The sequence below is a fragment of the Tetrao urogallus genome (assembly GCF_951394365.1).
Source record: "Tetrao urogallus genome assembly, chromosome: 15".
Lineage (NCBI taxonomy): Eukaryota > Metazoa > Chordata > Aves > Galliformes > Phasianidae > Tetrao > Tetrao urogallus.
Window position 1 is genome coordinate 8,875,793 of NC_136828.1, and position 20,687 is coordinate 8,896,479.

Sequence of the window (20,687 nt, forward strand, 5' to 3'; positions counted from 1 at the left end):
AGTTCCACCAGGCCTGATGTCTTTTCCACAGGCGCAGGCGGTAGAAGAGCTTGCCCTTTACACTGCTTGAACAGCATGCTTGAAGCAGCCCTTTTGATATATGTTCATTTACTTCTTACTCTGAAATGCTTTGCATTACATTCATTAGAGCTTGGCTAACACTGCTTTTGGCCATTGGTCTTTAGAAAACAGGATAGCCAATGAAATTATTTTTTGAGAGGTGCTTAGAAATTCAGGATCCAGTAACAGAGAGAGTGGATGTCCTGATTATCAATACCTTAGAACTGCATCCCTAGAAACCTACTTCCTGCCCCGCGCTCTAAGAGATCAAAAAAATACCTGGAAGATCCCTTATTAGATGGTTACTCATCCACTTCTGAAATGCAGCCATTTCTTAGGTGGGATTCAGCACTTACCATGGAAGTATAAACAAAAGTATGCTACAAAAACATTCAGAAAGCTTTACTCACTGAAGTCACTGGGGGAAGATCTTGGTAGCAGAGTTCAATTAATCAAGATAGCATTTGTTTAGGAGAGATGTCAGAACTTGCGTGAAAAATGAACCAGGTTTCCAAATGCTCTCAGTGGTGAAGTTGCAGGCTTGATATCTTACCTGCTATACTTCTTTGTTTCTTCTCAAAATATTTCATAGCACAAAAAGTTTGGGGCTTTCTGCAAATCAATCTGACCTGATTCAGTACCTGGGCTGAACTCTGCTGTGTGATAGCAAACAAACCGCAAAGAGCGAGGCAAGAGGGAAATAAGATCCCTCGCTACTTTCCAAACTGATTTCATTAGGACCACGACAAACAGTCACACTGTGTAGGTCTTGGTCAAAAAAGTTGACTTCATTGCTCGTATTCTGCTACCTGCATGATGCTGTTACAGCTAAGGAGGTATGGTAATGAGAGCAGAGCTGACAGCTACAAGGACACGGGGCAGCCTCTGAACAGCTCAAGCTGTGCTCTGACATGCACAGCTTCTGCAGTTCTCATTTGAGTTACATTCAGCTCTGTGTTCAAAAGAGCTCACTCATCTCAAGTATTTTGTTATTGTTGTTTCTACCTGTGTTACACTGCAACCCACAGTGCAAGTTCCGAGCAAAAAAAGGGCTAGAACATTTGCACAGTGAACATGGCACTTTAGTGACATACCAAAAATAAGAAATGCCTTCTTGCTTAACACAGCAAATATCAAATAGGGTCCTTGGACTTCAAAGAAAGATGTAACCCGACATAAAGTAGATCTGTGGGACAGATTAAGATGAGTGATTTTATTACAGTTGAACAACCTGGGACCCAGGGCTGCGCAGTGCAAACACTTCAAAATAGCCTCCCTCAAAGAGACTGCCATCTAAATGCAAAACACAAGCAAAGGCCGGTGAAACGGCTATTTTTATCCCCATTTTGCAGAAGTTGAAGTGTGGCTACAGAAGATAAAGTGATTGACCTGGAATTTAGCAAGAAGTCAGATTCTGCAGCCACATGCTCTGCCCACACGGGCCTCATCTCATCTGTCTCACCTTTTACCCCACCTAAGAAGCATCATGTGAAGCACAGTCTCAGTATCCACTGTTCACTCTACTGTGAGCGACATGTCAATGACAGAGGAAGCAGGGAAAGCCTGGCTTTGCCTGACCGAACTCTGTGTTTTATAAGAAAGTCCCCACCAAGCACCAGGACTTAAGTTAGAACTAAAGTTTGGCGTTCTGGGTAAAACAGAAGCTCTGAGAGAACTCGTGAGATTGCTACCTGGTGTCCACTGTGGGAAAAACAGTAATTCAACTCAGCTGTTCCCTTTCTTTCTGAGGGCTGGTCACAGCAGAAGTTATTTGCCCACAACTCATGCAATTAGAGAAGAGGTATTGCACGTATTACAAAGTAACTGAAGTTACCAAAATCTCCACCCACAGACCCACAAAAGAGACTGAAGCAGCTTGCTGTTCTAAAGAAGAGGAAGAAAGAAATGGGAAAGCCAACTAAACACACACTTTGTTGCCCTCTACTGTTCATATGGTTAATGTCAAAGCAAATTTTCTCTGTAGTTAACACTACAGACCTGAGAAGAATGCTGCAGTAACAGATGACGCAAGCTAAGATGCATGATGGTATGTAATATTTGGGAGAAAAAAATCTTGGGCTAGGAAGAGACTTCTGCACTAGGAGTGCTCTAAAGAAAACCCAACAGCCTGCACAAGGACAAAGCATAGAGACAGAGGGCACCTTTCAGCAGCAAGCAATGAAACAAGGCCACAGTAAACAGGAGCAGAACTCAACAGGCCTGAATGCCAGTGTCACTGCCTAGACAGTGCTGGATGCTGAGAGTCCATCAGTGCAATTTTCAGGGCTGGATTAGCCTTCAATAACCTTGACTATGAATTCATTGTGCATTGATACAAACACCTGAGCTGGCAAGAAAGTAGCATGGTGCTACTATTCCCAAAAGGGAATATATCCCTTCCTCCCAATGTGTGCCAACACAGGCCAGAGCTCCAGCTGAATTCAGTGCTGACAGTCCTGCCTGTTCTAGCTGATGGCTACCTTATGTGCTACAGGTTTTGCTTTCCTTCTTTTACCTCCATTCTTCTATTAGCCTTAAAAAAAGAGTTGACTTCACACAATCTTACTTGCAGTTTCTACTGAAGTGCTTATTCCTGACTATACAAAATACTGAGCAGTTCCTCTCCATCACTCAGACAAAAAGCCTGAACTGCCATTCATAGAATGGGGGAAAAAAAAACAACCAAAAGATAATGCTGAAAGAGAGGGGAGCATGGGGGAGAGCAAACCCCTTACCCTCTCCAAGCAAAACTGCAACAGGAAGAAATAACACCCACAACCTGTAGCAGGCTGCAAAGACCTGCACTCAAAGCCACTCCAGAGAATCTTAATGCAAGTTGGAGACTGCATACACCCAACACACTGCAAAGGAACAGCTAATCCCTGAACAAATGTTGAAGGCATAGCGTTGCTTCCGTCAACATCTGCACTTGCCACTTGCTCGAGCAAATCTGCTTCCCATTCATGAAGACAATCCCCTTGTGGCTCCCTGCTCTTTGCTTTTAGAGGAAAGAGATGTCAGTCATGAATGGGAACCAGTCCATGAAAACATCAAGTCCTTTGTGAAGCTGAAGGATTATCTAGGTGCCAGTTACATTGCAGCACTGACCGAGCAAGGTCTCACAACCTCTCCTTAAGCACCACCTGCTGACTGCACTTTTCTTGCCAAGGGTTCCTCATACTGATAGGAAGCAGCTTCCCCTCACTGTCTCTGCATGGCCGTGAATTTGCAGTTAAAAGACTTCGCCCTCCAGTGGATGACACCCTCAACTGCCATCTTGCAAAAATGCAGCAAGATTTAAGCTACTACAACTGCAATGCTACCTTCGTTGCTGCTAGAAGCACATCACAAAAACTATCCTACTGGTCCCCAGATTAAAAAAAAAAAAAAAAAAAAAAAAAAAAAAAAAAAAAAAACAAAACAAACACCTCTAAATAAACAGGCGAGGACCTGGTCTGCAAAATCACTGCTATTTTTTATAGCTTCATGGTTTGAAGGGAATTGCCTGAACTCGGAAGCACAACAGAAAAGAATCAGCTGCAGCCCCACCTCAGCCAATCAATACACACTTCAGCAGAGCAGTCAAACACAGACAGCAGAAGGTTAGGTATACCACTACACTGTGATACCTCCTCCTAAGACTTCATGCAGCAGGGAAGCTAGGAATAAACTCAGTTGCTTTATTATTTTCACATTGACAGGAAATATGATTTGAATACAGTTATTTTTAAAACTAGGTTTAATCAAGTGCATTTAGAATTTACATTTTTCCCCTTCTTTTTATGTACACAAACCTTCAATAGAAATTCCATACATACAATTAAAACACTGAATGTGTTATAAACGAGCAGCAAAACATCCTCCCTTGGACAGGCAAGTTCACAGAGATTTTATGTCTGAGAAACAGTAAGTTAGAGCTCTTCTGCAAAGCCACAAATATGAGAGAACAGAGCGTAAGCATAAATTTTAACCAAATGGCCATTTAGCAAAGTTACAAACTGCCCTAATAACATCCTGGCAGTCAGAGCTTGTGCCCTCATTGTATGGACTCATCCGCTGAAAACGATGGCTTCAGCTTTAAGGCAATTCCTCCTCTGCACCACTGTCAGAACAAAGCAGCACCTGCTGGCAGGAGCTTTTCCTTGCACAACACAAGGAGACAAAGGTTCTGTGTTGCCACAGCCACTCTCTCTGATTTTGAGAGGGATACACAATTTTTTAATCTTTTTTCCTCTCCACACTGTTAAGACATGGACAGAAGCACCAGCCCTCCTCCGTACCACCAGCTGCTGGCCAGCACAAGGAACAGCAGGTCCAAGGACTTACCAGCAAAGCACACTTGGCACAGTTCTCTGGCCTAGCTCATTTTTAGTATTAATATGAAGTGGGACAAGGCTGTTGCTTTACCAACCTGCTCATTTATGCTGATGCAAATCAGTGAGAAATCTCATAATCTCATAGTGGGCAACAGAACTGTCACAGAGTAGTGGAGGGCAAATTAGGAAAGAAGAATAGCAAGTTTCTTCTGCACAACCAAGTGCAGAAGAAAATGCCTGTCAACACCCCAGGTGCTAAAACTGTGACAGAACTGGGCAACTTAAGCCATGCCTGACAAGGAGAAGGGTACTTTTTCTTTCTACATCCTTTTTCTTGGTCTTCACCCCACCCAGTGGCGATGTATTTGGGGAATTTTGTTTGTTGTTTTTTATTTTTATAAACAAAAAACAAGAATTAAGGGCTGAATTTATTTATTCTAAGGACATCAACATGCCAAGAGGGAAACTTTCTGAGCACTTTTAATAGCCCACACAACACCATGAGGTAGGAAGTCAGACTGCATACTTCATACAACACTTACCAGTTTTGCTGGTTTTGAGTTTAGAAGCATTGATAAATAGAACTTCCCAGAATAACCAGTCCATAAAAATTTGTGTCTCACTGTTTTAACAGCTCCGACTTGAAAGGGCTTCAGTACACCATAAAACATTCAAACGTATTTCCAAAGTTCTGATTGCTTTTCTAAACAGTAAGGAGCTCCACACGTGAAGGTTTGGGGATCAAAGTTCTCAGATACAGGCTATCATCACCCTAGTACTGTTATAAAAGTACTATCACCATTTCCACGAACCTCTCACTCTATCAAAAGCAGATTTACAAACCCACTGTAGTGCACAAAATAAGGAAGCTTACTAAAACACACAAGGAAAAGCTCAGCAGGAAGTACAGAAGGAAAAGCTCCCTATTATCACAAGTTGTGCAAACTCCTGCAAACTTTCCCAGACAAAAATGCAACAAGGGCATAAAATCACTACATACTTTAAGAGTTTGAAAGTATTTAGACTTCTTTGTGTGTGTGGCTTTAAAGAGAAATGCATTTATACTCATTAAATCATTTATGCTGCTATTTCACTTGAAACTGAAATTCACACTTATGTATCAGTAACACTGATGCAATATTGCTGACAAAGAGAAAATGCCAATGGAACAGACCAGTTTTACAGAGGGAATCCTTTGAGTCTTCTGTGCAATAATTCTATCTAAAGCTGACATCAGTCTTAAGGAAGACTCAAATACTGTAAGGGTATTTAAAGCTCTTTTGTTACAGAGAGATTTTTATCTAGGTAAAAACACCAAAATATCAACCAAATCAGTAAGTAACAATCATGAATTTCAAAACACAAGCAATGCCTCAGAAACACTGAATGCTAAATCTGAATGTGCTTCATTACAGATATCAGTCTCAGAACATTACAGCGATCTTCACAATTGACAAAAATTCATAGCAGAGATGAAAAGTTATCACTTTTAAAAGCAAACAGCTCAGCAGAACTTGTCATACTGCTTCTGAATTGAAAGAAAAAGAGGAATCAATTTAAAACATCTGCATTTAAACCAGCTGAAACTTCATGATAATTATTTTGGTCCTGTTCTAGTCTCCTTTTTCTATGATACCTTCTTACATGCTAAACTGAAACACAAAAATAAAATGAGAAATCAAGGTTCCATGATTTTAGCATTTAAATTAAACATACCTGATTTCAGGTCTTTTAGCAAGTCTAACAAGCAACAGAGATCTCAAAAGAAGTTTAAGGGATACAGACAGCAGGAATTTGCCCTATCAGAACAAAAGAAGTTAAAATGACAGTGAAATTTCTAACACATCAGGATAGCAACTGCAAACAAGCATGAAATGTCACAGGGCAGCTCTCTACAACTGCGTGCAAGTAACAGGAATTCAAGTCAAAGATACAGCAAATGCCCCTATAATAAGGAAATGTAATGAAAAAGTATCCACAAGTTTGTCAAGTAACTCAGTTTAACACATTTCTGGCAATTTCTGTGCCACCTGTAAGGCCTCAGTTCCTCAGACAATGCATTTGATATGACCATTTATCAAGGTTAGCACAAGATGTTCAAATTGGCTTTCAGAATTGGTTCCACCTTTATTTCCACAAGTTATCTCAGCCATGCACACACACGCTCACACATATTTACTTGCCCATCTCTACATGTGACTCAACACCAGAGAGAATCTGTTGGATTTCCAAAGCAGACCCCTATGAATTAATCACAACTACCATCTTTCCAACCATCTCGCCAGCGCTCATCCACACGAGAGCAGTCAAATTCAGATTTGCCCAGTTTCCTGTTCACTTCATTGTGAAGAAGACATAACCACTGGGAGAAGTTATTTCTGTTGCTAGTATCAGGCTGATTTGTTCGCAATCTGCAAACAGGGAAGAGGAAACAAGTGTTACTGCTTTAGTCACCAATCTCAATACCCAAATCAGGCACGTAGCACGCAGACAGCTAGTCTCCATTTCTGTTACCATGAGAGGAACACAAAATGGACCCTAGGACAGAGCACACTGTAATTCTCAGAGGCTGAATCTCCACAGTAAAATGCCAGTGATCACAACTAACCTGGTTTCATTCAGCTCCTAGTCTTGTCAATTGTAAAAGGCAGAGGCATCAAAAGGCTTAGCTGTGATAAACAGCAAGAATTATCTGTGGTCATCAATACACTGATTTTTTTTTTTTAAGGATTCTTAGCATAGCAATACATGAAAAACATTAAGCAGGTTTTTTGCCACGTCATACTTGATAATTTTGTTTCAAGTGTTTTTTTCATGTTCATTATCCAAAAAAAAAAAAAAAGAAAAGAAAAGTTCAAATTTTTGAGAAACACGTTGATGGTGACAGGGGCAGAAAACTACCACATACAACAGCTCGTTTCAAGTATTTGCCTCCCCTGCTGTGAGGTTGTGGCTATTCTGAAATATAAGCACGCTTGCCTACCAAACCCTGAATCATTTCAAGTCCAGGTTGCGTGCAAGTCTAGTCTGAACCAGAAGGCCATAAACTGCCTCAGGGAGGCCTTGGAGGCAGCACTACTTAACCAGCAGCACTATTAAAAGTATTTGTTTTCTGAATAAGTCTTTCTTTGATCTATGCAGCGGAAGAAACCAGTTCAGTTGTCTATAAACCCCAACAGCAGGAAGAGCAAAGATATGCAAATACCCACGGCAGGCCAGCACTTCAGTCCCCTTCAGCAGTAACAAAACAAAACAAAAAAAAACAGAAGAAACCGATGAGGCAACCCACCTTTCCCTCAGATCCTCAGCGCAGTGCTCACACGGGTAGAACTTGGAGAAGAGGTGGATGAAGTCCCTCATCTCCTGCTGCTGGGTGCCCGAGGGGCGCTCAGGGTAATAGGCCGCCATGGTGTGCAGGAAGGCCCAGGTGCTGCGGCCCAGCTGCTCGCTGTCCAGGGGGCAGTCGGGGGGCGGCTCCTTCTCTTCCACCGCTGCCTGAGGGAGGGGAGGGAGAGAGCTGTGGGGGCGGCGGAGGAAAGCATCGCGGTGAAGGGATGGCAACAGAGCCCAGAGCCACACGCACGACGGGGAGAAAATGTGAGCTCCCTGGCACCCCCGGGGAGGGGGAAGCGGGAGGGTGCGGCCCCACAGCGCTGGGGGCGGGGGGGAAGCCCGCTACTCGCCACGACCCCGGCCCACACCCCGCCTTACCACGCCGCTCGCCTCCGCCTGCTTCCTCTGCTCGCGGAGCCAGCTCTTGAAATCCGTACAGGCCCTGCAAGGCTTCTTAGGTTGGTCCTCCGCTCCGGAGCCGGCAGCCCCGGGAGGGACAGTGAAAGGAAAAGCGAAAGGGCCGCCTTCAGTGCCGGGGAACGTCGAGGCGCCGCGGCCAGGCCGGCCCTCACTGGGCGCCGCCATCTTGGCGCCGCGGTGCACTGTGGGCCGGGGGCGGCCGCGTCCTTTGGCAGCGCGGGGCTGTGACTGCCCGGCCCTGGGAGGGCGGTTTGGGTCTAAAAGTCATGGAAGTGCCCCTCAAGATTTTGAAGGGGGTTTTGAGGATGTGAAGTGAGAGGGTTGCTCTTTTCTTTCGTTTGGTTCAGTGCTGTTGTGCCCTCAGAGGGGTTTCCAGGCTGTAGGGTGGAAATCCCACCATGAGCTCTAGAACACAGTTTGCACCTCTCCATGTCCCGCAGGCCAAGTGAAAAACACAGCATTCTCTTTAATACATGAGTGGCTGGGATGAAGGTGGGCCAAAACAGCAGCTTAGGATGATTTAAATCATCAGTTTGTGTAGGATTTTTGACACACAGCCCAGTTCCCATTCAGACAGCACCATCCTCCCATGTCCCTGCACATCTCCACACGCTGTTCCTTCCTGGATGTTCTATAGCTACTTGAAATGCACCCTGAGTCTTTTCTCTGATGTTAAATTAAGTGCTGTACTGTTGCAGATTCTGCAGAGACACGATTTGCATGAAAGGGGCTGGAAAAGTACTGCTCATTTTCAGCTCTTACGTTCTGATATATTTAACCCAGCGTGGTGAAACGTTTTTGGTAGATAATGCATCAAAGAAAATGCTTCAAAGATTTGCCCTTAGAAAAGATTTCAAAACTTAGCGTGCTCTGCATGGGAATGGCCCATGTGTTTCCCGGTCCACACAGCACTGCATTGATGATCTCTGTCCTCAGGCCTGGCTCTGTTATTCATATTTGCAATTTCATGAAAACATTTTGTTTCAATCATTCACAAGGGAAGGAGAAGAAACATGAGCAACTGCAGCTACTGGCTTTGTCTGAAGTCGCAGACAACCATAAATACAAAAATATCTCATGTATGAAAGGGACAACCTAGTAAAGGAAAATATAGTCTTTATATTTGTTTTCCTGCCTGCCAGTAAATATTTAAGTGATGCTGATGACCTCATGCTTTTTTTCAAATTCTGAAAAAAAGAGTATGCTGGTATATAGAAGAGACATCATGGGAATTTCCTGCAGCTCCTTACTGCTCAGCCTTCTGACAATTACGTAGTTGCAGAGATGCTTGTAAGTCAAAGCAGCGTCCTTGATTGACTGTTAACAGTCTGTTTGCTTTCTTGTTAGTGATTACATTTATGTAGTCAGTTAAATTATAAGCAAGATTGATTTTTATTTGAAAGCAAATAGTTCATAAACTCAGAGAAAGCTGTCGCCTAATGTGCGATCTGTGCTCAGTGTTGTTCTCCCTGCCCCTTTTCTGGTCAGAGGGAGCAAGAAGAACAGAAACATTGGAAACATTGCAATGCTCACATACAAATAATAGCGAGGAAATCCACTTTCCTGTCTCTGACTGAATCTAAGTGCAGTCTGACTGTCTCCTGCAGTGGGGATGAAGCATACTTGTACTGCCCAGGTGAGGCTTCCTCAGCCCCAGTCCGGGCACGCAGTAACCTGCAGCAGGCTCTGCTAACAACACACCTATATCTTGCTTAATGTAATTGTATCTGGAAGACAGGGCTCACCAAAGCTTACTGGATAGGTACATCTTCCGAACAGTCGCTCAGTAACTGGAATAGGGGATGTAATGACGCTAATTACCAGGAAGCATTGGTAAACTCTGTTCTGGAGAAAAAGTGAAGGGTGTGTTTGTGTTTCTGAGAGGAAGACTGCTGTTTGATGTTCTGCTCTTATCTTGGCATTCATTAAATTAGCTCACAAGCTGGCAGATGACAGCGACTGCACAGGGAAGGAAGCAGAAGTGGGGCAGTAGTGGGAGTTGAGCTGTGCGTGAGGCCAGGCACGCATCCTGCTGCTCACCCTCTGGCCAGCTGGATTGGGCACCTCCAAGTCCCACACAGGAGTGGGGGCTGAAAGCAGCAGCAAGGCAGGAGGGAAGAGGGGAGGAAGGGAGACACCAAGGAAGCAGCTCTTCTCACTGCAGTTGGGCCCCCAGCTACAGCGGGTGCGTGTGCATTCGGGTATGGTTACGTTGACAGAAAACCTGCTAATTTTCACAGATAATTGGTGCAACTAACAGAGAGAGGACACAACTTTTGCTGCTACCCTTATGGCCCACTTTCTAGGATGCAAAGGATATGGAAAGGTAATACTCAGTCCAGGCAGCCTGCTGGCTTGTAACTGTCTCTGTAACTAGATTTTGAGCAGAGAATGGGGAATGATACTTGCAGAGGCTTTTGCTTCACTTTGGAACCTAAACATCACTGACTTTTCATGAATGTATTTTAAGTGCTTTAGAGAATTTTCACAGGATCCCAGACTGGTTGAGGCTGGAGGCATCTCCGGGTCCCTCTGGTCCCACCCTGCTCCAGAGCAGATGCCCCGCATCACATCCAGGTGGGACTGGACAAGTCTAGAGGGGAGACCCCACAATCTCTCAGGGCATCCCCATGCCTCTCAGGACTTACCCTATGTCTCTCAGGACTGTCACTGCATTTTTGGGATGGTTGTGTAGATACTTCCAGTTGAATATAACAGTTACTCTGCCAGGAAGTTGACACCTGTGCACGGGTCAGAATGTGAGCCACAAGTCCAACTAATTAGAAAGACAACATTAAGAATTAGTCACGCAGTTTGCTGAGAACTCACAGTGAACTAGGAAATGGCAGCTGAAAAACACAGTGTATATTTCTAGGTATATGATTCATATATACTGAACAGCTTTACCCAAGAAAAACATTGCTTGCAGAGTTTCACAAGACACGAACCTGTCTCCTGTTATCAGGAAGGAGTTCACTGCCATACCTCACACCTCACTGCCAGAGACATCAGACCCTGACCACATCTGTCCTGGAATACTGAGATCTGTTCAGAAGTGACTGTATGGGATCAGTGCTGCTGGGGGTTCAGTCTTCTTCCTCACCCTTCTGCAGCTCTCCCTGACTTTTGCATGGTTCCTTTTTCCAGAAGTAGGTCAAAGCAAGTAGACAGCAGTAAATCTTAACAGGTGGTGGAGGAAGAGATTTTCCTCATATAACAATTCTGATGAAAGCGTGTTGACTTTTTAGGGATTAACACCACAAAGCAACAGTTTGCTTTCCAGTAGACTCTTCTCTACACTACATTGTTGAGTGAGGACGAAGCATTAATTTCTCTGCTTTATGAAAAGAAATAGGAACACAAACATGTAGTCTTCACTCTGAAATAAAGGTGCATTTTTAAGTTAGACTCCCAGAGCTGGAGGAAACTCCAGACAGATAAGTAAGACACTTTGCATATTCTGCTTGTTGGTGGTGGGGAATGAGGAAAGGATAACAGAAGAATTAGCATTTCTCTGACTAATCTGCAAGGAATACAGTGGTTTTGTCTGTGACCAGATTTTACCACACTTAGTGTGAAGCAAGAATAGATTTTACCTGCTTCAAAAGAGTATTTCTGCACATTGGCCAATCCTTGCTTGGTTTCCATTGGGTTGTGCTTCTGAGGATCCCCACAGGGTTCCTGAGGTTCCATCCCGCCCTGCCGTGGGTCTCAGCACAAACACACTGTGCTCTTACCACAAAAAGCATTCATCAAACACCTCTTGTTTCTTTGCTCTAGGAAATGATGCAGGAAACTTTCTCTTGTCACAGGCTTAAGTTTCATTCTTATCCTTCCTGGAAGCTTTATTCTTGAATCACGTTTTTGCCCTTTGTATGACCTTAGGAAAACACACAGCTTTTACAAAGGAGCTATGGTTGCAACAGGTGCTTTGTAAATGTCCTTTTAGTATTTTATGGGTTCTAAGCACACCAGATGAGGAAGGCGGCTTTCCCCCTGCCCTTGGCAGCTGTGTGCTGAGGGCATTTAAGGGAAAACCAACAAATCTGCTCTGTACTTTCACCCTCAGTGGTGGCTGTGAGGTCTGGGGGTTGCCATGCTGCAATGGTTTTTACCAACTGGGGCTGGGATTGTGCTGCCAGTGGCCTGAGAATGGTCTGGACCCCAGAGCATGGAGACAACGATGGGGGTGTTCCTGGCACCTGCCCATGGCAGATCAGCCTGCACCGTGGGCAATTTGCTGTGATTCAAACGAAAACTCCACTGCTGGATATTGCAGAATGCATTTTTGGTGCTGGGCAGACTCTGCAAGTTCATCACCTAGACAGAGAGGTCCTGCAGCCCCACTGCATCAGGCTCCAGTTGTTACACACATGAGGTCATTATCACAGCTCTTCTTGCTCAGTCCCTCACTGATTATCATTAAGGAAATCTTTCATGAGGGAGTGAAGCCACTGCTGAAGTTCAGCCCTGGGGATTGCCGTGTCCTGAATTGGATTCAGCTGCATGCTGAAAAATGCCTCATTCTGTGCAGCAGCTGCAGGAGTTAGGAGGAAATCAAATACCTTCTTCTGGATTAAGTACTGTAAAATCTCTCATCCCAGGCTTTGTGATTGTTGGACTTCTTATTGTTCATGAAGTGAAGGATATTACTGTCAACTCTGGTGTTTGATTTTTTTCCCTTTTAATCAGTGTCTGTTTATCTATTTAATAGAAGTCTAAAACCTCTTTGTACTCTTAAAATCAGCTTTTAGCAGCTGGCCTTTTCATTAGAGGTGCTGATAGGTTATGTGCTATCACATAAGGTGACCTCCAAGAACAGCAAAGGGCAGGTTTTGATCCTGAAGGTGATGGGGGAGAAGTCTGAGCTCTCATGAAGTCTGAGCTCTCATACCAGCATCACTCCCAGCAAATGCCCCCCTCTGCCTTGCCCATGGTACAGCACCTTCCTTCTGCTCTCTGTCTTGCAGCTACAGGAGCTTAAGTGTGCTCTGAGGACTTTGTCTCTCTGCCTTTCCCTAGAGAGCTTGCAGGGGATCACTGAGTCCAGCAGTTCCTACCGTGTTGGACGTAAAAAGATAAATGCATGAGTTCAGGTCTCAGCTTGAGCAGCTCAGACCCAATCCTATGTGTAGAAGAGGATGTTTGTAACACGGGTTTGTTTTTTTTTCATCCTTGTGTATTTGAGGTGACCACTGCTTGTTGGGGTTTAAAAGAGGCTGCTGCAAGGCTCAAGTTCCGGCTCTTGTGGATGTAGGATTGGTTCAGATGATTCTCTCACTCTGTCTGTTTGCCCTCCAGTTCAATATACCAATTAAAAGTTATTCCTGGTTCATATGAAATGAAAAGTAAATCCCTTGGTGTCTATTTCATATGGACATTTTTACACATGGAAAGTTGTTTTTGCTATTGAAATACGGCAGGGAAAGCTTCTGGGCCTTTGTGCAGCCCTGCAGCAGCACCAAATGAGCTCTGCTCAGTTATCAGACTGCAGGCTTTTAGAGGCAGCTGCTCTGCTATTGCTCTCATGCTCAGGCAGAGGCAGAGGTAATTGTGGAGAAAAATCCAGGTTTTGCTGCTTTCTCAAAGCTGGACAGTCCCCTGCTATGTATTACCTGCTATTTGATGATCTCTTTTGTACCCCATAAAACGATCAAAGACAAATTAATTGCTGTATCTCAAAAACTGTGTAAATATACACTGATGATGCAATGACAGCTCCTGATACTTGGAGTCAAATGCTCTCCTTCCTGGCAGTCATTTCTGACTGCTGCTAATAGTTACACACCTGCAGGTACTGATTCTGGGCAGGGTGGTGTGGAAGTAGCAGGAGACACAGTAAGCACAACACGCTGTTGAGGAGATGTGTGCCCAAATGAGCCCACGCAGAAGTGGAGTTAATAGATTTTTTTGGACCGTTCTCCATTTTTCTCTGCAGGCGTGACACTGACCTGCCATGGTTTTGGAGTGATTTGAGGGTGCTCTAGGAGCAGTACCACGGGCACCAGTTTTGCTCATGCTTTGCTTTGAGATCCCTGTCACCAAGCAGTCTATCTCAGAACATCAGCTCTCCATGCAGTGGGGTGGATTGCCAGCCCCAGGTGATCCCAAGCCTCCACATAGTCTCACCCTTATGTTGTGGCGCTGAGTGATGCTTTCTGTATCTCACTTCTGCTTTACAGCCACCCCTCTACATGATTGCACTGAGAGCTTTGAAATGTGGCAAAGCTTTTGGAATTGTCAAACACAAGGCCATTACCTACTCTTCTTGCATTACTGGCAATCACAGTATTTACATAGAATGAAAATATGTCTAAACTTCCTCCAGCGGTTTGGTACGTGTTCAGAGTTCAGATTTTCTGAAGACTTCGACTGTCTCTGGCTTTTTCCACTTAGGGTAAACAGCTTTAAACCTATACACTTTTGGAAATACACTGAGTTTGTGTTTTCTCTGGGACAGAAAACCAACACGGCGTGTTTTGCTTGGTGTTGGCCACTCAATGGCACCAGCACACATGACCCCATCCCAGAGCACAGCTGTGCTGCTGGAGGAGCTGCCACTTCTGTTGGTGGCTTGCAAATGCTAACAGTCATAAAGAACAATCTCTCTGGATGCAAAGATCTCCTTCTCTCGCCACAAAAGCCAGCCAGGTTTAGCAGCACGTGACTTTGCTGACCAGCTGCAAGCAGAGATGGAGGATCTAACCCTCGTGCAGCAAGTCTGCCTTGTATCCGTGTCACCCTATCAGCCGGGGAGTGTCCAGAGAAGGCAGGGAAGGGGTTTTCCCACCAGATGCATGCATGGGACCGAAGTGCTTGCTGTACAACTTTTCCTTAACAAAGGAGACCAGGGGTCCAGCAGCAATAGATCAGACTTCACCAACACACTTCCTTTGTCCCCAGCAGCTGCCACCCTGCAGGCAGGGGCAGCCTCACATGTTTTCATGAAACCAAAGCCCTAATTAGTGTATTTTCTAGATGCTCCGAAGTCATTTTGTCTGACTTCCCAATGGGATTCTGTATCAGTTGATTGTGATTTTTATTTTTTTTAATAGATGAAAGGTACTCTGCACCTGTTGCTAAGGGATTTAAGAAGCCCAGTGTAATCAGAAAATGGAAGGGAAGGCAGGGCTGAGCCTCTCCATTTGGGCTCCAATAATGATAATGATTCAATTCAGGCTTCATCAAAGAATGGAGAGCAGGCAGGGCAAGCGGCCAGATCACACAGATGCCCCTACACCAAGCCATAACCTGAGGCATGCCACAGCCACAGGTCAGGGAGAGGACGGCCTTCCAGGGCTGTAATTACCAACCAGGCAGTGCCTGAGGGCAGCAAGGAGCAATTGCTGCAATGAAGCAAATCCATCTCCTCGCTCAGCTTTTCCCACCAGGCGGGCTGTGCTGCGCAGTGCTGGCTGCCATTGCTGATCCATAGGCCTGGGGCTCTCCTGGGAGTGGTTCTCCACCTCCCTGTCTACTGCATTGAGTGCAGGTGGATGCCCAGGCCTGAGGCAGGACCTCAGGGTGCTTTAGGTGCATGTTTAAACACATCAAAATCTTTGGGATTTCTTCAGTTATGCCCCTGGGACCCGTTCACCCTTTGCTGTAGCAGTGTAAGCATCAGTGTCTCCCATTTCTTTCTCAATACGAGTGTGGATAGGGCTACCAGGGCTCCTTTTGGAGTCGAGCACCTTTTACTAAACAGGTAGGAATCACTCGTGAAGAAGAGAGATTTGTAGCAGCTGGCATGCACATGAAATCCTGTCTGATTTGTTCTTTACAACCATGTTCGTGATCAGCTCTGGGGACTGCTGTGATTGCAGCCTAAGCTGTTATGGCCACGGATGGCTCCCATAAGGGCGTTGGTGCAGCAGAGCCATAAATGCATCCGTTGAAGGAAACGCAGTGCGCTGTCTGAGAACAGCTGCTGCTGCTGCCCAGAGAGCTCTGCTAACGCCAGGGGGTGATGAACCCAGTGATAACAGAAACCCAAGGATGATAGAAACCCAGAAATGATGCACCTAGCGATGACAAACCTTCCTGGCAGCAGGGAGGACCATTTACAGGCACCGTTCTCTAAAGCATGCGATAAGATAAAGCGCTTTTCTCCAGCTCCCTGAACTATGCCCCACCACCTGTGCTCAGTATTTGCACATTAAAGACAGGGGAGCAGAAAAAAGGCATGCGATAATTGCAAAATGACAGAGTTTTTCCTCAAGCTGCTGGGCGGAGGAGGAAGCAGTGAAGGAGTGTGGCCCAAAGAGCCGGTGCCCTCCCTCCAGCCCACAGTATTTAAACTGCAGGAGGCCGTGCCCTGCTCAGCCTCCAGCTGCAGGACAGGCAGTGAGGGAAGATGAGCCGGTTCCCAGTGGATGTGAAGGCTGTAGGCTTGATGCAATGCAGAAAGCAAAAGGTATTTTAACCTGATATGGTTTTTTTTCCTTAAATGTTATTTATTTTTAGTTATTTCAGGAGTATGCATGCTCATTAACCTTCAGTGTTATTAAAGTGTTATTATTTAGGACGTGGGTCCCTTAGACTTGTTTATAATTGTCCAGCTCATAAGAAAGTGGTTATCTGAGACTCTGCTGTTTTCCTTTTTGCTGTTTCAGACTTTCTTTCTGTTTTTAATGCTCATTTGGGACCCTAAAATTAAGGAAATATCTTGGTAGGTTTAGTTTTTAATTTCATCTCTTATGTGACAGTCTGGCAGCCCAAACAAAAAACTAAATCACAGATCCCGTCAAATGCTCATTGCTTGAAAACATCCAGTATTGAACATCATGATAAGGATGCATTCCTTTTCTCTTCTATTTTCCCAGAAGTATATGATGTTCGTGTCCTGGTCAGATCAAAACAACATTCTCATCTACCGGACACTTGAAGAATTTAAGAGATTCCATGTAAGTGAATATCTCCCTGAAATAACATCCACATCCTGGGGAAGGAGGAAGGAGATCAGCATCCCTACTCACTGCTTTGTCTCACTTTTAGAAAGAACTGAAGAGAAAATTCCCCATTGAGAGTGGATCGCTCAGGAGATCTGACCGGATCATACCCAGGTTTAAAGGTAGGGAGGAAAACTCACTGAGGGATCAGCAGACACAACACAGCCATTGGGAACAGCTGTTGTGGATGACATAGACCTTAGTCACTAGCTGCCATTGACTTACAATAGCGTAGAAACACCTGGTTTTGGGTATAAATGCACTTGGTAGATGAGTATTACACTTTTATTGGCTTCTGTCTCTTAGTAACATTTACAGATGAACTACAACAAATTTTAGATAGGCAAAAATGTTATCAGGAGCTATTTAAAACAAGGAGGCAGAGGCAGCTGCATATGCTTTGGGTGGGGGTGCAGTAAGCGGGGCAGTGCTGTGCTCAGGCACAGCTGCTCTGATCCAGGTCTGCTATTGTCTTGGATCAACTTTGCTTTTGTTATTTTGAAGATATAAATGGGAAACAGAGGAAGAGTGGGAAGATAAGCAGGTCCCTGGAGCGACTGAAATTGCTGGAAACTTACTCGCAGGAACTGCTGAAAGTGGATGCTAAAATCTCCCAGGGTGAAGATGTGATTCAGTTTTTCAAGGCACAAACACAAGACCTCGATCCCTGCTTTCCTGAAGACAGGTGTGAAATCCTATTTGTATTTTTTGTTTGTGTATCTCTTCGTAAAAATGTTACAGAGAAATACCAGTTACATTTTGGAGCAGAAGAGCAGAGATGTTCTACCCAAATTTTCTACTGTTTTGATATCTAAGCTGCTCTTAGTCTACAGAATAACCATGATTTTACTGAAATTACTACTTGACAGCCTTCTACGGGAGCTTTCAGTAAACCAACATCAAACTTTGCTTTTCAGTGTAGTAATCATGCCATCAGAAATTGGAGGGGAAAAGAAGAAAGAGGTGCAGCAGCAGCAGCAGCAGCAGCAGCTTTCCATTACGTACCCTCAGGTGTCTCAGAGCTACCGATGCATTGAAACCTTTGAAACCAAAGACACAAAGAACAAGACTTTCAACGTCGCTAAGAAGGAAATTGTTGAAGTGTTACTGAAGGACATGACTGGTAGGTTTGATTCAGATCCTTCCATTTCAGGGATGCGTGCTGAAAGATTTCTAGATTGATTTAAGGCTCGGCAAACATTAAGGCTGTAACATCAAGCACATGGGTGACGTTGGTACATGTAGGGTGTTTACCTGGATTTAAACAGGAGGAAACAAGTGGTCTGTTCTTTTCTAATCGAGGGATGCATGGGTCTGAGCTGAGACCTAGGACCTTATTCCCAACAGAAAGCTTTTCGTGCTTTGCAGAGCCCAACACATCTGCATGCTGCACTCTGGTCTAGATAGAGCTCTGCCAAAGTGCCAGCACTGAGCTGGTCCATGGAACATCTGCCTATGGCTCCTGCCTGTGCCCCTACCCTGAGGTGTTATTGATCATCTCTCTGCTTTCTACTGGCTTTACAAATTTTGTTCTACTCTTTGCTGCAGGGTGGTGGCTTGTGGAAAATGCAGACAAGCAGATAGCCTGGTTCCCAGCCTCATACCTGGAACAGATGAGTGTTCACAAGGATATCCAGAACGTCAGGAGTTCAGATGAGGAGGGTGAGTATGCTTCTGTGCTGAGGCAGCAACTCTGGTTTCAAGGTCACACCTTGCTCATCCTTCACAGAATGGGTTCTGAGGAGGTTGGCAGAGCTCTTGCCCAACTTTCCCTCTGTAAGACAACGCAGCCTTCCCTTCTCCCCCCAGGCAGCCTGTACTTTGTCATGCGGGCCTATGAGTCGCAGAAAGCAGACGAGCTCTCTCTGAACAAAGGCGTAGTGGTGGAGGTGGTCAGGAGATCCGACAATGGCTGGTGGCTCATACGGTAAGGAGAATTCTCCAAAGCTGGTTTGAGATGAATACTTTCTTCTTCCTGATGCCCTGTGTGCACACAAGCCTCGTGTGCTCCTCCACCTGTTGTCAAAGCTGGAAGAGTCCTTCAGTTCAGTGTTTCTTTTCCCCTTTCCTCCTCAGTTACAACGGGCGCACAGGCTACATGCCCTCCATGTGCCTCCAGGCCTACAAGAACCCCCACCACAGGCTGCAGACTATCATGGGCAGTGGGCTCCACATCTCCACACCCAACCTCTGCTCCTCCTTTCCGGCTCCCCAGCCCCTGCGAGACAGCACAGCAAGGGATTGCACCTCAGGGGACGGCAGTGACGAAGATGTGAGCTCCTTGAGGAACAGATCACAATCTCTGCCCAGGGTCATCTCCACTCCAGATCTGGAGTCTGACAGCTCCTCGCTCAGCTCGGGTAGTGAACCCAGCAGTGTGCTGAGCTGGAAGCCGGACTTGTCCAGGTCTCTGCCTGCAGTGGAGCAGGCAGCAAGCCCGGTCCTTGGACACACCTCAGCCACACACAGCAGCAAATCTCCACGCCTCACCCACAAGGACAGGAATGACTCAGGCTTTGTGGAGCCATCTGCTGCTGACCTAAACTCCCTCGCTGATTCAGAGGTGCCCACAGGTGCCCCCAAGGTGCCCACGCGTCCCTCAGCCCATGAGATCCTCCAGAGATGCAGCACAGTCACCAAGCGTGCCCTGCAGCAGTCAGCTGCCTGCCCACCCCTTCATCCCCTGCCCAGTGCTCACTAGGGCCCCATGCCTCACATTGCAGGGACTGCTGCTTTCAGAGTTTGCAGACGTGGTTTTGCTGGGTTAATGCTGTAGCATGCACGCCATGGCCAGGGAGCTTTAACCAGGGCACACACTGTTACTGGCAGAGCTGCAGTAGGATCCAGCAGCTTCTGTTTAACACAGGTCACTTAGGGCTCAGTACCTTTCCTTAGACACATACTTATCCCACACCACCATTTATCAAAATGTCACAATTTTCTTGCACAAATCCTCACACTGTGGCTACCTGACAGTGCTGGAGAACAGAGGAGTGAAACCCATAACTACAGGCACGTGAACAGCATTTACCTGAATCCCTAGAATAGATCTAAGTTCTATTTAATTTTTTACTTTAAGGCAACATGAACTCAGGTAGCAGAAAACTGACCAGACAAAAGCATGTGTGAATTGGCTGGACTCTGAATGGCTGAGAACAAAACACATTGGTAGTACCTAGGAATTTCATCTCTTACCTTGCCTTAATGGCATTCTGCAGGCATAGGGATAAAAAGGGCTGTAGTACAGCTTGTTTGCTGGCTGGGTAGTGTGAGCCAGAGCTCCCAGTGATGAGCAAAACTTAAAGAGGGGGTTTGATAGCAACTGAAATTTACAGTACTTCCTATACTAAATTCATCTGCTAAAACTGAGTTAGAAAAGTGATAGATTCATATAGATTGCTGCCTTTAATTTTAGTTAGCCTTCCATTATGTCTGTCTTTTTTTTTTTAAATCAGGCAGTTTAGCCAGCTTGCAAGGTGTTTGTATTGTTCTAAGTTTTATACACTTGTCTCTGAAATAAAACACATAAAAATATCTCTAAGGATTGTGTAGTTTTCGTACTCCAAAGATTTGCTTGTTGGAGAATTAAAATCACACCCATGTGTCTGTC

At 45.2% G+C, this 20,687-nt stretch overlaps 1 protein-coding gene across 1 annotated transcript; it reads right to left on the reverse strand.

The window, feature by feature from the left end:
• Positions 1 to 6,624: 6,624 nt before the first annotated feature.
• GFER (growth factor, augmenter of liver regeneration) lies at positions 6,625 to 8,294 on the reverse strand (the record flags this gene model as incomplete). The annotated part of the gene is made up of 3 exons (XM_079542866.1): positions 6,625 to 6,787; positions 7,666 to 7,871; positions 8,088 to 8,294. The coding sequence occupies 3 exons, from the start codon at positions 8,292 to 8,294 to the stop codon at positions 6,625 to 6,627; spliced, it is 576 nt and encodes a 191-aa protein (XP_079398992.1).
• Between the last annotated feature and the right edge of the window lie 12,393 nt (positions 8,295 to 20,687).